General features: G+C 47.0%; 1 protein-coding gene across 3 annotated transcripts in view; it reads right to left on the bottom strand.

The window, feature by feature from the left end:
- Positions 1-14,936, bottom strand: part of mtmr9 (myotubularin related protein 9) — an 18,024-nt gene continuing 3,088 nt past the window's right edge. For all 3 annotated transcript variants that reach the window (XM_061704182.1, XM_061704180.1, XM_061704181.1), the window contains 9 exons: positions 14,468-14,576; positions 14,268-14,393; positions 12,843-13,016; positions 10,931-11,148; positions 9,999-10,160; positions 8,855-8,996; positions 8,563-8,783; positions 5,070-5,221; positions 1-1,542 (listed from right to left, as the gene is read on the bottom strand). In XM_061704182.1, coding sequence (XP_061560166.1) covers positions 1,379-1,542; positions 5,070-5,221; positions 8,563-8,783; positions 8,855-8,996; positions 9,999-10,160; positions 10,931-11,148; positions 12,843-13,016; positions 14,268-14,393; positions 14,468-14,576 — 1,468 coding nt within the window. In that variant the 3' untranslated portion in view covers positions 1-1,378. The remainder of the gene's footprint in view (positions 1,543-5,069; positions 5,222-8,562; positions 8,784-8,854; positions 8,997-9,998; positions 10,161-10,930; positions 11,149-12,842; positions 13,017-14,267; positions 14,394-14,467; positions 14,577-14,936) is intronic.

The following is a 14,936-nucleotide window of genomic DNA, read 5'->3' on the forward strand; positions in this document are numbered from 1 at the left end:
CGATTTTCTTTTCCCCTGGATGTTGGCAGTGAAGTCAACTCACCTGACAACAAGTTTGGCAGATCGTGAACACCTCCCAGCTGAAGTTTACTCTCACAGTAAACCGAAAACAAAAACACATTTTGTATTTCAAATCACCAAGCAAATTTGCCTTGAGAATGCCCCCCGCTAGCTTAACGCGCACACATAATGGTAAACGCCGTCGACGGGCTAACGAGCCGCATCGATCGCGTTCTTGCCCTTTACGCAAAGCACACTTCAACAAAAACGGCGCATTAACACACATAGACAGAGACAATCTCACAATACTCACAAGTATATATTCTTTATCGTTTGCGTTTTTGACTGAATCTCTTCGAGCTGTTGTGACTCTTACTCGTTTGGGTCTCTAAGATTGTGGTGTTGTACTGCCACCCGGAGGTCGAGGCGGGCACACCAGAAGGAGCAGCGCGATGAATTGAATTGAGGCGTTAAATCAAGGTGCACAAATTGCTTAATTCTTGACATTGTATTTCATGATTTTATTACTCTATGGTTTTATAAAGCACAATATTGCAATGTGCAATTTTCCTCATAAAAAAACATTTTTGTTTTTGGGGGGAGGCTGGCGCCATTAACGGCATTTCCATTCATTTCGGCTTGTACACAAAAGCTGCCAAATGCAAGACCTTGAAGTGTAACCATGGCAATCCAAAAATATAGCAAGAAAGTAAACCACAATAAGAAACATGATAATGTTTGTAAAGTTTTGATCCAGTTCTTGCGTGGGATCCGGAAGGTGAAGTCGCGGCTGCCATAAATAGTCAATTTGACGCGCGAATGCAGCCGCTCGCTCGCGCGCGCCTCGCCTACGCTTTGTCATGCTTATTAGTAGTAGTATATTACGACACCGCAACGTGCAGCCAAAGAAACAGTCACGCTCGGCCTTATGACCGTGACTCCATTGGTTGCCATGGCGACACACTCAGTAGCACGTGATACACTGTATGGACAAAAGTATGAGTGCAACTTCGAGTAAGTGAATAAGGAGTTAACTACGCAGTTGCCGTTTCAAATGACGACAGCCACGCGTTTGCCGCCGTTCTTCTCAATATTTCACCCGTCCGGTTGCGTAGAAATCAAGCGTATTTGAAAGGTCACAAGCTGCGGCCCCTGGGGGACGCCAGACAGATGAAGAGGGGCGTCTCTATACTTTTGTCCATCGTGCGAGGAATGTTCGGCTTTTTACAGCAGCAAATAAATGCAAATGTTCCTTTCTCCTTCGACGCGACGCCGGCTGCGCGTGACGTAAACACAAAACGTTGGTTGATTTTGCCAATAAGAATTGCAATCATCGGCGAGGCGCTTCTTGTTTTCTACCTGCCGCCCGGCGGCGCGTCTACGGCGTTTGCGGGCGCGGCTCTTCCGTCTCCAGCTGGGCCAGCTGCCGGCGCAGGAGGTTGACTCGGTTCTGGAGCGCCTTGTTGTACGCCACGATGTGCACCATTTCCTCGCGGGCCTCGTCCAAGCGCTGGGACGAGCGGTTCCAGCGGAGGAAAACGCCTGAAATCAAAGACGAGGCGGGGAGTTAGCGGCCAGGAGACGAGCGGGCGCTGCGTCCGCGCTTTACAAACGGATGGCTTCCTTTCGTGAGGAGGACTTCAGGGAAGGCAGAAAAGTACGGATTTTTACAAAAACCTGCTAACTTGGACAATGTCAAATGATTTAGCGGTACATCATATTTTGACACAGAAAGCAGTACTCCGTCGTCCATGATTTTCTTCTACAGATGTTGAAAATCCTAAATAGCTAATATAAAAACTAATAGCCCTGAACCTAGTTATAATCTGAAGAGAATAAAGTTGCATGTTTTTGTATATCTGCTTTATCCAGTAAGATTACGATTTCTTTTCTTGAAAATATAAGACTTTTTTCAAAAATACATAACTGTTTTTCTTGAAAATATCCAACGTTTCCTCCAAAATTACTTTCCTTCTTCAATTCCCAAAATGTCACTTTTTTTCTCAAATCTGCATCTTCTTGAAAATGGGTGACCTTTTCACTAACCCTTTTTTTTTTTTTTTTTTTTTTATAAATATTTCAATGATTCAAGAGAATACAAAAAAAGGTTCCTAAAAAAAATATTACAACTTTACAACTTTGTCGGGCGTAAATATTATTATTACGTTTGTTTTTTGTTTGTACTATAAAGCCACAGTCATAAAAAAGATGATAATAATCATGAATTTCGAATTTGATGGCTCCAAACACGTTCCAAAAAAGCTGGGACAGGTGGCAAAAAAGAGTGAGAAAGTTGAGGAATGCTCATCAAACACGTGTTTGGAACAGGCTCATTGGGAACAGGCGGGTGCCGTGATTGGGTAGAAAAGGAGCTTCCCTGAATTGCTCAGTCATTCACAAGCAAAGATGGGGCGAGGTTCACCTCTTTGTGAACAAGTGTGTGAGAAAACAGTCCAAAAGTTTAAGGACAATGTTCCTCGACATACAATTGCAAGGAATTGAGGGATTTCATCATCTACGGTCCATAATACCATCCAAAGGTTCAGAGAATCTGGAGAAATCACTGCACGTAAGCGCCAAGGCCGAAAACCGACATTGAATGCCCGTGACCTTCGATCCCTCGGGCGGCACTGCATCAAAAACCGACATCAATGAGTCAAGGATATCACCGCGTGGGCTCAGGAACACTTCAGAAAACCAATGTCAGTAAATACAGTTCGGTGCTACATCCGTAAGTGCAACTTGAAACTCTACTACGCAAAGCAAAAGCCATTTATCAACAACACCCAGAAACGCCGCCGGCTTCTCCGGGCCCGAGCTCATCTAAGATGGACCGACGCAAAGCGGAAAAGTGTTCCGTGGTCCGACGAGTCCACTTTTCAACTAGTTTTTAGGAAGGTGTGGACGTCGTGTCCTCCGGGCCAAAGAGGAAAAGAACCATCCGGACCGTTATGGACGCAAAGTTCAAAAGCCAGCATCTGTGATGGTATGGGGCTGTGTTAGTGCCAATGGCATGGGGAACTTACACATCTGTGAAGGCGCCATTCATGCTGAAATGTACATACAAGTTTTGGAGAAACATACGCTGCCATCCAAGCGACGTCTTTTTCACGGACGCCCCTGCTTATTTCAGCGAGACAATGCCAAACCGCATTCTGCGCGTGTTACAACGGCGTGGCTTCGTAGTAAAAGAGTGCGGGTACGAGACTGGCCTGCCTTCGGTCCGGACCGGTCTCCCATTGAAAATGTGTGGCGCACGACGAAGCGTAAAATACGACAACGGAGACCCCGGACTGTTGAACGGCCGAAGCTGTGCGTCGAGCGAGAATGGGAAAGAATTCCACCTGCAAAGCTTCAACGATTCGTGTCCTCAGTTCCCAAACGTTTATCGAATGTTGTTCAAAGAAAAGGTGATGTAACACAGTGGTAAACAGGACCCTGTCCCAGCTTTTTTGGAACGTGCTGCAGCCATCAAATTCCAAGTTAATGATTATTTGCTCAAAACAATCAAGTCGATCAGTTTGAACATGAAATATCTCGTCTTTGTCGTGTATTCAATTCAACATAGGTTGAACATGATTCGCAAATCATTGTATTTTTATTTATGTTTTTATTTATGTTTAACACAATGTCCCAACTTCATTGGAATTGTAATAAGAGTTCTGACAACATTCTTGTTTTGTTGTATAAATTAAAGAAAACCTTTGTCCATCATTCATTAACCAACCTAAAGAGTCTTATCGGGCGGTGCGTGCACCACTGAAGCACCTGGAAGTTATAAACGGCTTATTTGACAGGAGAGCTCTTTTCCGGGACACCGCCAGAAAGGTCAAGCGCCTGATCAGTCACGGGCGGCGACCAATATGGACGCGCAGGGGTCAGCGGCGTTTACGTGCTCCGCCGAACAGAAGCGAGGGGAAGCGTGTGATGCAAGTCCAAATCCAACAACACGACAAACTGGCGACACACAGTCATTCTACTAGTGCACTGAATTGTTTTACTCGGGAGTAGATACACTGTACTAGTACATGGGTCTTAAGGATTTGAAATGCTCAAACTGCTTTTCATTGGGGCACGCCTTGTGACTATGCTGGCCCAGAAACCAAAGTAAAAGTGCGCCACTCGTCGCGGGTCGTCAGGAAACCAAAATGTATGCTTCATTTAACCCATTCACCGCCAGGGACATTTCTATTGGTGGACTGAGATTTTGAGTGAAAGCCTCCTTCCATCAGCAAGGAAGGGCATTGAAGATGAAACGTGGCTGGGTCTTTCAGCACGACAATGATCCCAAACACACCGCCCGGGCAACGGAGGAGCGGCTTCGTAAGAAGCATTTCAAGGTCCTGGAGTGGCCTAGCCAGTCTCCAGATCTCAACCCCAGAGAAAATCTTTGGAGGGAGCTGAAAGTCTGTGTTGCCCAGACTGCTCTAGAGGAATGAAACTTTTGTTATTGACCCAATACTTATTTTCCACCATAATTTGCTAATAATTTGTATTTATTTATTTGAAATCAGATTTAATTTTTCTCATTTTGTCTCTCGTAGGTGAGGTATACCTGTGATGAAAATTACAGTGGGAGAACTTGCACAATTGGCGGCTGACTCTAAACTTATTTGCCCCACTGCATATATTCGTCAAGTAGGTTCTTCAACGGGTAGGCGTGGAAGACGGTCTCTCGCTGCTTTGTAAACCACTGTAATGGCGAACAGATCTCAGTAGGTGGCGTGGTTGCATCGCGTTGGATTTGAGATTAGCACAGTTTTTGAGAAGAAGATGAAGATTAGGCGGTGAATCTTGGCCCGTCACATTGATTAAGAGGGAGAGAAATACCAACACGATGGAAGTGAGACAAGTTTCGGCATCTCACACGCCAACAGAGTATGTATATGTATGGTATAAACAGAGTACGTGTTGCGATGGGTAGTAGAAAGTGTGTAAAGTGCGATCGTGAGAAAAGATGATGCAGTTCACGTTCAGTAAATGAGGAACGCCACACTTGAGGCATGCGGGCCAGCTGTTTGAATAGAATCTTAATATGCATGAGCGCTTCTTTGCTTTTGGCGTCTTACCCTCCCACAGCAGCAGGCTCTGAGGAGCCACCGATGGCCAGATGACCAGACCGTTGGCCTCGTAGAGCGGGTTGGTCAGACGCTCCAGCTCCCGGGGCCGATTCAGCCACGACCACAAGGAGACCGTCTTCTCGGACACGGACAGTTTGGCCCTGTGGGGAACGGTGACGACGAGTCAGTTGTTGATTGTCGGACTTGACGGATGATAGCCTGCGGTGCGATTCAGGCTAACCACACAAAAAAGTAGACTCGAGACCGACTTGATGTCATTTAAGTAACTCGTTATCAATGTGACGAGTGCGAGTGAGGACAGCAAAGTCAAAAATAAAGTCATTGTTTTATTCAAACGCTGCCGGGGTGAAACTGTTGGTGTTAGGTACAGCTGCGCACGAATAAAATTGGCCCTTACAAAAGTAATAATGCTCAGTTTTACTTGACAGTGGCACGAATATAACAATACAACCCTCACAAAAGTTCGGGCTGAAAGAAAGCCTTTGGGTGAAGTTTGAACATTTGAAAATGTGACCTTCTCTAAATGTCAAGGTCCTCAATGTTTCGGGACTTTTTGTTCATTTCCGAGAAGCCAAATTCATAACAGGTGTTCGAGCCACCAACGGACCGACATTACCGAGGACGTAATGGCTTCTATGCCTTTCTGTGACTCTTCCGGTCTCTCTGTAGCTCTGTTGCTACCTGCTGACAACACTCCGTGACACTTAAACATCCCCTTCCATCAATTTTTTTTTTTTTTTTTTTTTTTTTTTTTAAAATAATATGTGATATGGTGGACAACTGGTTAGAGCGTTTGCCTCACAGTTCTGAGGACCCGGGTTCAAACCCCGGACCCGCCTGTGTGGAGTTTGCATGTTCTCCCCGTGCCTAAATTGGTTTTCTCCGGGCAATCCAGTTTCCTCCCGCAGCCCAAAAACATGCATGGTAGGTTAACTGACAACTCTAAATTGCCCGTAGGTGTGCATGTGAGTGCGAATGGTTGTTTTTTTATATATTTTATTTTATTTTTTTATCACAGCTGTCGTCGGGCAGGAGGCGGGGTACACCCTGAACCGGTCGCCAGCCAATCGCAGGGCACATACAAACAAACAACCATCCATTCGCACTCACATTCACACCAACGGGCAATTTAGAGTCTCCAATTTATGCGTGTTTTTGGGATGTGGGAGGAAACCGGAGTGCCCGGAGAAAACCCACGCAGGCACGGGGAGAACATGCAAACTCCACACAGGCGGGGACGGGGATTGAACCCGGGTCCTCAGAACTGTGAGGCTGACGCTCTAACCGGTCGGCCACCGTGCCGCTCGGCGAGCTTCTTCATGTAAATATAAAAAACAGCTTGGGTCAGATTGGCCGGTCTCTCAACTCGCAACCAACAGAGGGGTGGGGGCGGGTCAGGTGGGTGAAGGAAAAGGGAGCAGGACATTTTGAAAGCGGCTCGCATTCAATCACTGCAACGTGACCGGCTTGCGACGTTCATCTGTGGCGCGCATTCAGTCAACGGTGACCTCGGTCACATGCAACATTCTAAATACAGTCAAGTACGGTTGTGAACCACAGCACACGTGTGCTTCGTTATACTGATATATTGGCCTGGCTTGTGGCGGCTGGCTGGCTCCAAACCCGGAAATGCACTTTCAGCGGTGTGTGAAAGCTTATTTTACAAAGCCATTCTCCACCAAAGGGGCCCAAACACAGCACGATTCTAGTTCCCAAACGCTTAGGAATTTGTCCCAAACTAAACTGAAGCCGTTTCTTCCTCAGCTCGTGTGAGTTTGGCAGGCGACGCAAAGTTGAAGCTTTGTACGTGCCGTAGCCGCGTGGCGCCTCAGCCACTTTTCAAAGAGATGAGATGAGATGATGAGATGAGATGAGTGGGCGTGCAGCAGCCACTTGAATAACGACGTCACAAACACACGGCAATCTGATCGGGTCGTTTCGCACGGCTAACGCATTTATCGTCTTTTGCATTCAATTGCCAAAGCGCACAGATGTCAAATTTGAAGGAGGTCTCACGCTCCTTTTCGCCAACGCTATGCATAAAAGAGAAGAAAATTGTGGCTTCTGATGGAAGGCGACATTTAAGCTGGCTGGCCACTTGCCTCTCAGAACAACCTGGTACGAGGCGCTATTGATCAATTGTCAAGTCTCGTCTCGGGCTCAATGTCAAAATGTGAACAGCTGGGGTCTGTTTCAAGACCATGTAAAGCAAGGGTGCTCAACTCACATTTTAAAAGGTCCAGAACAAGAAAATGTCTTGAAGCAAAGGTCCTCAAGATCATCTCGTGTCTATTTATTGTGACATATTTTTAATAGCCTGCCTAGTCGTCTACAACTGCCTTCTAATCAATACCTCAGTCAAATCCAAAAACCTTTTGGCATTTATTATTGTCAAGTAACTAGACAGACTAAACAAATACATATGACTATTGATTTATACAATTGGGCTCATAAGTTCACATACCTTGGCAGAATTTGTGAAATATTGTTTTGAATATGACTGAACATTTCATTTGAATCCTACCAAAAATCCAATTAAATGTGTTTCGCCTGGTCTTCCAAGAATTCTGCCAAGTGGTAATTAAACATAAGAGCACAACTGTGTAATGCGCCTTCATTTACTCAATAAAAGTAGGGCTACACATTTCAAAATAAAAGCAGGTAAATAAAAAGAGAACATTATATGCGTTTAAATAAAGTTCTTAACTTCCAAAAAATTCAAAAAGTTGGAGTTTCCCCTTTTCTGTTTGGCAACTTAATTGACACAACAGTGAAGTCTCAAACAATTTAAATGTAACAAATGAGCCATTTTAGAGGTTGTTTGTTCAAATCCTTGATGTTTTGCTTCATAACGGCCTTTCTGCGTTGTTAACTCAACTTCCACGCCGATTATCTCTCTCTCTCTCTCTCTCTCTCTCTCTCTCTCTCTCTCGCCTGCTCCGTTCCTCCTCATCGCTGTCTGGGCTGCGCAGCAGTTAGCGGTCGCTGCCCGAGATCCGTTTGGATCGGTCGAAGCGGTCGGCCGAACTCACGCGATTGGCTCGGTTCGTCACTACCGTCAAGCCTGTAACGTTTTGCTGCTTAAAATAGAAGCGCCCTTTATGTTTTGAATCATAACCGCTCTTTTTTTTTTGGCTACGTTGTATGTCCGTCTGGGTCAGGACCCGGACCGTGGTCCGCCAGTTAGTGACCACTGCTGAAAAGTGAATGTTGTCTTCACATAAGCTGTTATCCAGCACAAATGAAGTAGCATCCATTTTCCAGGATGTAAAACTGCCGTGTGACTGACAGTTGAGGGGGACGTGGTTTCAGCCCATTCAGTGGACACGCCCACAGCATTTGAGAGTGGAGAGAAAGGCTTGATTTTTCACAATTTTCAGATATGCGCCAATTCTTTGAATCATTCACATTTGGCAGGTTTGTTAGCAATTGCAATTCTAACGGTCAGCTGACGGCAGACGGAACCAACTCGGAACTTTACCTTTCCGCCGCACTGTTGCCCAGAAAAGTGCCAAACTGGGAAGAGTAGGCGTGCTCGAAGAGCAGCACCAGGAAGGCCTCGCCAAACTGGAAGGAACACGGAAACTGCCGCAGGATCTGCCACACGCAGTCCAGGAAGAGCAGGAAGACGGGAGCCTCCTGGCGAGGTTTGCCGCTCGAGTAGGCCGACTGGGCGCAACGCTGCCGGAACGGGTGACCCGCCTCCCGAGAAGAAGACGAGACCGCTGCGTGATGTCGTTCGGACGCTGCGAGACGGCGGCTTCGGAGCTCACCTGGAGCCACTCTCGCTCCACCAGGCCCTGGAAGCCTCGGACGGTCCTGCAGCCGGGATCCAAGATGATCTGAGCCAAGGAAGTGATTTGAAGCGTGGAGTCTGTGCCTTCTGTGCCGTGGACCAGGACGGACGCCGCCTCCCTGACACGCAACAAACGCACGTGCGTGCGTTACGCAATTAGACACACGACCGACACGCAGCATGAGGCTGCCGAGTATCGTGTGAGATTCACGTGTAGAAAGTGAAGCTCTACATACAGAAACCCACCATAAACCACCAATAATATGAGTTTAGGAGCATCTGAGTTGTATTTACAGTCATAAAGTTATCGTTACATTTACCTTCTATAATATTGCTCACATCTCTGTGGACTGTTCTATCGTTCCATCCATCCATCCATCCATTTTCAACACCGCTTATCCTGGTTAGGGTCGCGGGGCGCTGGAGCCTATCCCAGCAGACTTCGGGCGAAAGGCAGACTACACCCTGAACTGGTCGCCAGTCAGTCGCAGGGCACATATAGACACGGACAACCATTCGCACCCACATTCACACCGTCACTGAGTGGGAACTGAACCCACGCTGCCCGCACCAAAGTCAGGCGAGTGTACCACTACACCATCAGTGACTTCTATCATTCCATCACATAATATTATACTAAAATACTCCCCCCCCCCCCCACACACACACCACACACACACACACACACACATATATATATATATATGTGTATATGTGTATGACAAGCACACACATATATACATATAGGCAATAACAATAATAATAACAATAAATAAAATAAAATGACTATATTATACATATACTGATTGACTTGAGTTTAAATTCAATTGTCTCCAGGTGTTTTTCTTTGTGTCCTGCGATTAGCCGACGACAATCCCCGCTGTGCCCCTCCTCACGCCCCAAAAGTCAGACAACAAGCGCAACATAAAACGGGCAGCTGTTTAAAAGAACAGTAAGCATCCTTTTTTGACTCAATAGACGGCTTTCATACCTTTTTGCAAATATCAAAGTTTCACTTTATCATCTTACGCCATCTAGATTTGAGCTACAAGATATGTCATTGTAAAAAAGTCTTTCTAAATGACTTCTAAAGGCTTAAAAAGGCCCTACGATGTTCCGACCTGTCGATGCACTGCGCCGCCAGGCAGGCGGCGGTCAGGATCTCCTTGACGTGAGCCAGCCAATTGGACGCCTCCAACTTGCTGAGCCAGCGGTCCATGCTGTGCGACTGCTCGTTGCACGCCTCCACCAGCTTGATGAGACTCTCCTGCAGCACGCCGGACCTGGAAGAGCGGGCAAATAAAGCTTGCGCCTCCGTATTCGTGGAGGCGACTGCAGACAGCTTTTCCGGTTTTTGGAGCAACGTGCTGTTGATTGGTCTCACCGCGCTTGCGGTCTTAACTCGTTCACGAGCAGCCGTTTTCAAAGCCCGGCGGCCCGTTTGTCTGGTCCACCGTGGCTCCCTGCTCACCATGCATACCACCACCCGCACGCTCCCGTCCAGCTCTTTTGTCAACAACTTTTGTTCCATCAATTTTCTGCCCCCAATGACTGCAACAAATGATAAAACTCACCTCATGCATTCGGCCACACTTTTCAGCGCACCCGCAGGAGCACGTTTTAACACCTCAACGTTTCCCAGTGAAAGGGTTCAACACCCACAATTTTACACCATTCATTGCACACAGGAGCGTTACGCTACCGTACAAGCCCACCCACACGTTTCCCAGCAAAAGGTTTCAACACCCACACACCAAGGAAGGGGGTATTTCAACACCCACAGTTTGTCGGTGGAAGCTTTCAACACCCCCACTTTTCGTCGCACCCACTGAGCATGTTTCAACACCTGAACTGTTTCCCAGTGAAATGATTCAACACCCACACTTTTCCAGCTGCTACTGACTGAACAAGACTATCAGTTCCGTACCACCGCCCGCCACCATTTTCTCCCAGCGCAAAGTTTGAACACCCACACTGCTCCCACATCCTTTACATATGCTGACCAAAGAACGTAAAATGAGCAGGTATCAAATATTGGAAATGATTTTGTCACCGTTCGATGGCTTTGTGGATCCTCCTCCACTGCGGGTAGTTGGCCTCGGACTCGAAGCCGCCCCCTTTAGCTTTGGCCTGCTGGGCCGCGTTGATGGCGCGCGTGTCGATGATGTAGCCGCGCTTGCCCGGCCTCAGGGTGGCGTTGATGAGCTTCTCGTCTTCCTTGCAGCGCCGCCCGTTGGTGCCCGTGAGAGGCTGAGCCGCTCTCATCATCACCTGCGTCGCGAGTCCAGTAGAAAGTTGCTTAAGGTCCAAGAACGACAATGCTGGGCAATTCATTTTCCCTCGGTATATCCCGGTTCATTTATTATGGACTCAATGCATCACAGATATATATATATATATATACTTTTTTTTTTTTTTTTTTAACATGTCATGTAGTGCAATTCCTCACCTGTACATCTTTGATACAGTTAGCTTTGAAGGGTAATCGATTTAAATGTGGCAGCCCTGAATCACAGATCAACTGGGCTCTCATTCTTAGCATAGAAGTAACCTTACTGAGTACCTTACCCACGTAAAACACAGGCCACAGTCAGGGTTTTATGAAATAAATTCAAAAATACCAACCTTAGCCTGACGAATAGCGAATGCACACACTCATAACAATATTGACAGGAACAAATGCAAGAGCAAAGTTTAGCTTGATTTTTCTACATCTGCAATACTCTTGTTTAAAAAATCACCACAATGAATTCTGGGTACTCATAAGGCTTTTTGCTAACAACACTGCCACGACCATCAGTGTGAGGAACGATGCAATCAATACCTGCACCTTTCTCTACAGTGCGGTTTGACAAATTGGCATTGAAATGGATGCATCCAACTTTAAAATTAGTAATAAGTAATATAATAAATAATTAGTTGCTACGTCACAGATTTCATTCCAGTGGTTTCCTGGAACATACTGTAACCCCCGAACCTTCTGGCGTGTGCCACTTGGCCACCTGGGGCGCTATAATACAGGCATAAGGATATACATGGAGCCAGGGGTGACGTCACAACTCCTCAGCAGTAATATTAGTCGTTGTAAATAACCCCAAGTGAATTTCTTAAGTTGCAAAGCAGTCATCTATTTGGTACTTATTGCGTTGTTTGCAATCAGTTAAGACTAACTTGCTGTTTGATATTTGGATGTCTTTATTTTGAAAGGACTCCCTGTTTTGAGCGAACGCGAACTAGCTTAATGGCAATGAAAGGACTGAAAAGTCAAAAGTCAACACGGAGCGAAATAAATGGACAGTATTTTGTGCTAAGCAGCCCCCTTGATCGGGGCACAAGGTATGTTTATTGTGGAAATGAATCACTACATATTTGCGTTACCAGAATTGTATATTTGTTGATTTTTCCTGCCAGAGCTCAGATGACTGATTTTGTAACCGTTAAGATGGATTGTTGTAAGACTATGCCTTTTAGTTGACACCTTGTTTTTGGTGTATTTCCGAGCTCTTACGGTGAAATTGATGGTTTTCTGCCATTAAACCATTAAACCTGAAAATTCATCAGTGAAGTGCCATCGTTCATTCGGGGGGGTGTTGCACCAGTCGTTCTTTGCAGAGGATAAAGATTTTGATGAATGTATTGCACTCAAAAGTCAAAGCAAAAAAACAATTGGACGAACCACAGCTCGTATCTCGAAAAACACTTTCGTCGAGTGACTCGTATCGCAAGGCACCGGCGTACTGGTACGTGGACCTTAAGATGAATATTCGACATCGATGCATATTCAAACGGCTTGCCATTAAGTCGTTTGAGCATTTCTACCATTTAATATTGAATTCTCCTTAACTTGGATATCAAGACTAGCGAATAGTTGGGAGTAAAAGTAAAGGTCACAATAAACCCTCAAGTAAAGTACAAATACCTGAAAAATCTACCGAAGCACAGTCGTCAAGTGTTTGTAGGCTCACCATGCCGTTCTTCTTGTGGTAGTAGCTGAGAACAGGGAAGCGGCCGCCGTGACGGAACGTCGCCGCTGCCCTCAGCGCGTCGTCGTCGATGCCCTTGGGCACCGCCACCAGGGGAGGATAGGACGGGCACACGTCGAAGTGCTTGTTGACTTCACTCAGCCGCCACTCGTCTGTCTGAGAGAGGGAACGGCCGTTCAGCGGAGGAGTCTACTCCTGCCGTTAAAGGATCATTGTTTACTAACAAGAACGTTAGGGGTCGCAGTTTTTCCATCGCAGCGACGCCGGCGAGTTGGCATGTGCGCGAGGGTCAATTGCCACATGTGCGGGTGTGTGTCGCCGACTGTAATTTGTTGACGATTGTCCGCTACGCTCGCATTCGGCCGTGTCGCTCGGTGTGCGGCGGGCCTCGCAGTCAGTAAAAGTGGCGGCTGGGGTAAAGAGTCTGCCACCATAAAACCGGAAGTGCGTCATAACATGAGATGACAGAGATGAATCAATTTGACTCATCATTCATTTATGCTGCTTTCCTAAAAACGTACATTTATTTTGAAATATTTTTATTGAAGCACATCTGCCTCCCTGCCCCCTGCCCCCTCACTCACACTCTGGGCCTATAGACTTTTAGAATTGACACAGTCACTCCCACCGCACGTCAGCTGTACAGCCGGGTTCTGAGGACCGCGGTTCAATCCCCGCGGGGCCCCGCCTGTGTGGAGTTTGCATGTTCTCCCCTGTGCCTGCGTGGGCTTTCTCCGGGTACTCTGCTTTCCTCCCACATCCCCAAAACATGTGTGCTAGGTCGATTCCATCCATCCATTTTCTGAGCCGCTTCTCCTCACTAGGGTCGCGGGCGTGCCGGAGCCTATCCCAGCTGTCATCGGGCAGGAGGCGGGGTACACCCTGAACTGGTTGCCAGCCAATCGCAGGGCACATACAAACAGACAACCATTCGCACTCACATGCACACACCTACGGGCAATTTAGAGTCTCCAATTTATGCATGTTTTTGGGATGTGGGAGGAAACCGGAGTGCCCGGAGAAAACCCACGCAGGCACGGGGAGAACGTGCAAACTCCACACAGGCGGGGACGGGGATTGAACCCGGGTCCTCAGAACTGTGAGGCTGACGCTCTAACCAGTCGGCAACCGTGCCGCCCTAGGTCGATTGAAGGCTCTAAATTGCCCGTAGGCGTGAATGTGAGTGCCAATGGTTGTTTGTTTCTATGTGGCCTGCGATTGGCTGGCGACCGGTTCAGGGTGTGCCCCACCTCTTGCCCGAAGATAGCTGGGATAGGCTCCGGCACACCCGTACAGAAAATGGCTGGATGGATACTTTTATGGCTATATTTGTTGACTCAGCTGAGCGGCAGGGCAGCGCCCTCTATCGAGCAGCCGCCACGGGTATGTATGTAATTGCTTTCCTACCATAGACTCGAGGTCTTTAAAAACATCTCGAGGACGGAAACAATCCCATCCGTCACGGACGACCTCAAACATGGGCCGGTAGAAGAAAGGGTACATCAAAGAGACGGAATCAAGCGACGAGAGAGCCTAGAGGGCAAATAAAGAGTATCAAAAGTTGACTTGAGTCAAGCCTTTTTTTTTTAGTCAATGTATTTTTTTACCTCAGTAGAGCTGGCAATGTTGATACACTCCTCCATACCAGGAATGTCCAGCTGGATCACTCTCAGGTCTTTACATTTGACGATGATCCGACCAAGAGAGCCTACAAACCTGCAAGATTTATTCAAGAAACGAAATCCAATACAAGACAGCAAGGCTCACATTTCCTACACTGCCAGCGAACACCCAGGTTTTTCCCAGCGAAAGGGTTCCCATCCACAATCTTCCCACTATTATTGCACAACCGGCAGTACGCTACACGCTCAATATCGCTACGGCGCAACCTCACGGACGCCCGCTTCTCCTGGAGAGGTTTCAACACCCACACTTTTTGTTGCACTTGTGGGGAATGTAGGTATTTCAACATCCACTTTTTGGGGGCGGAAGTCTTCAGCACCCACAATTGTAGTGCCATCCATTGAGGGCGTTGCACCACGCACACTTTTCAAGAGCCATTTTGCCCACTGTTAC

This window comes from Phycodurus eques, chromosome 18 (genome assembly GCF_024500275.1).
Source record: "Phycodurus eques isolate BA_2022a chromosome 18, UOR_Pequ_1.1, whole genome shotgun sequence".
NCBI classification, from domain to species: domain Eukaryota; kingdom Metazoa; phylum Chordata; class Actinopteri; order Syngnathiformes; family Syngnathidae; genus Phycodurus; species Phycodurus eques.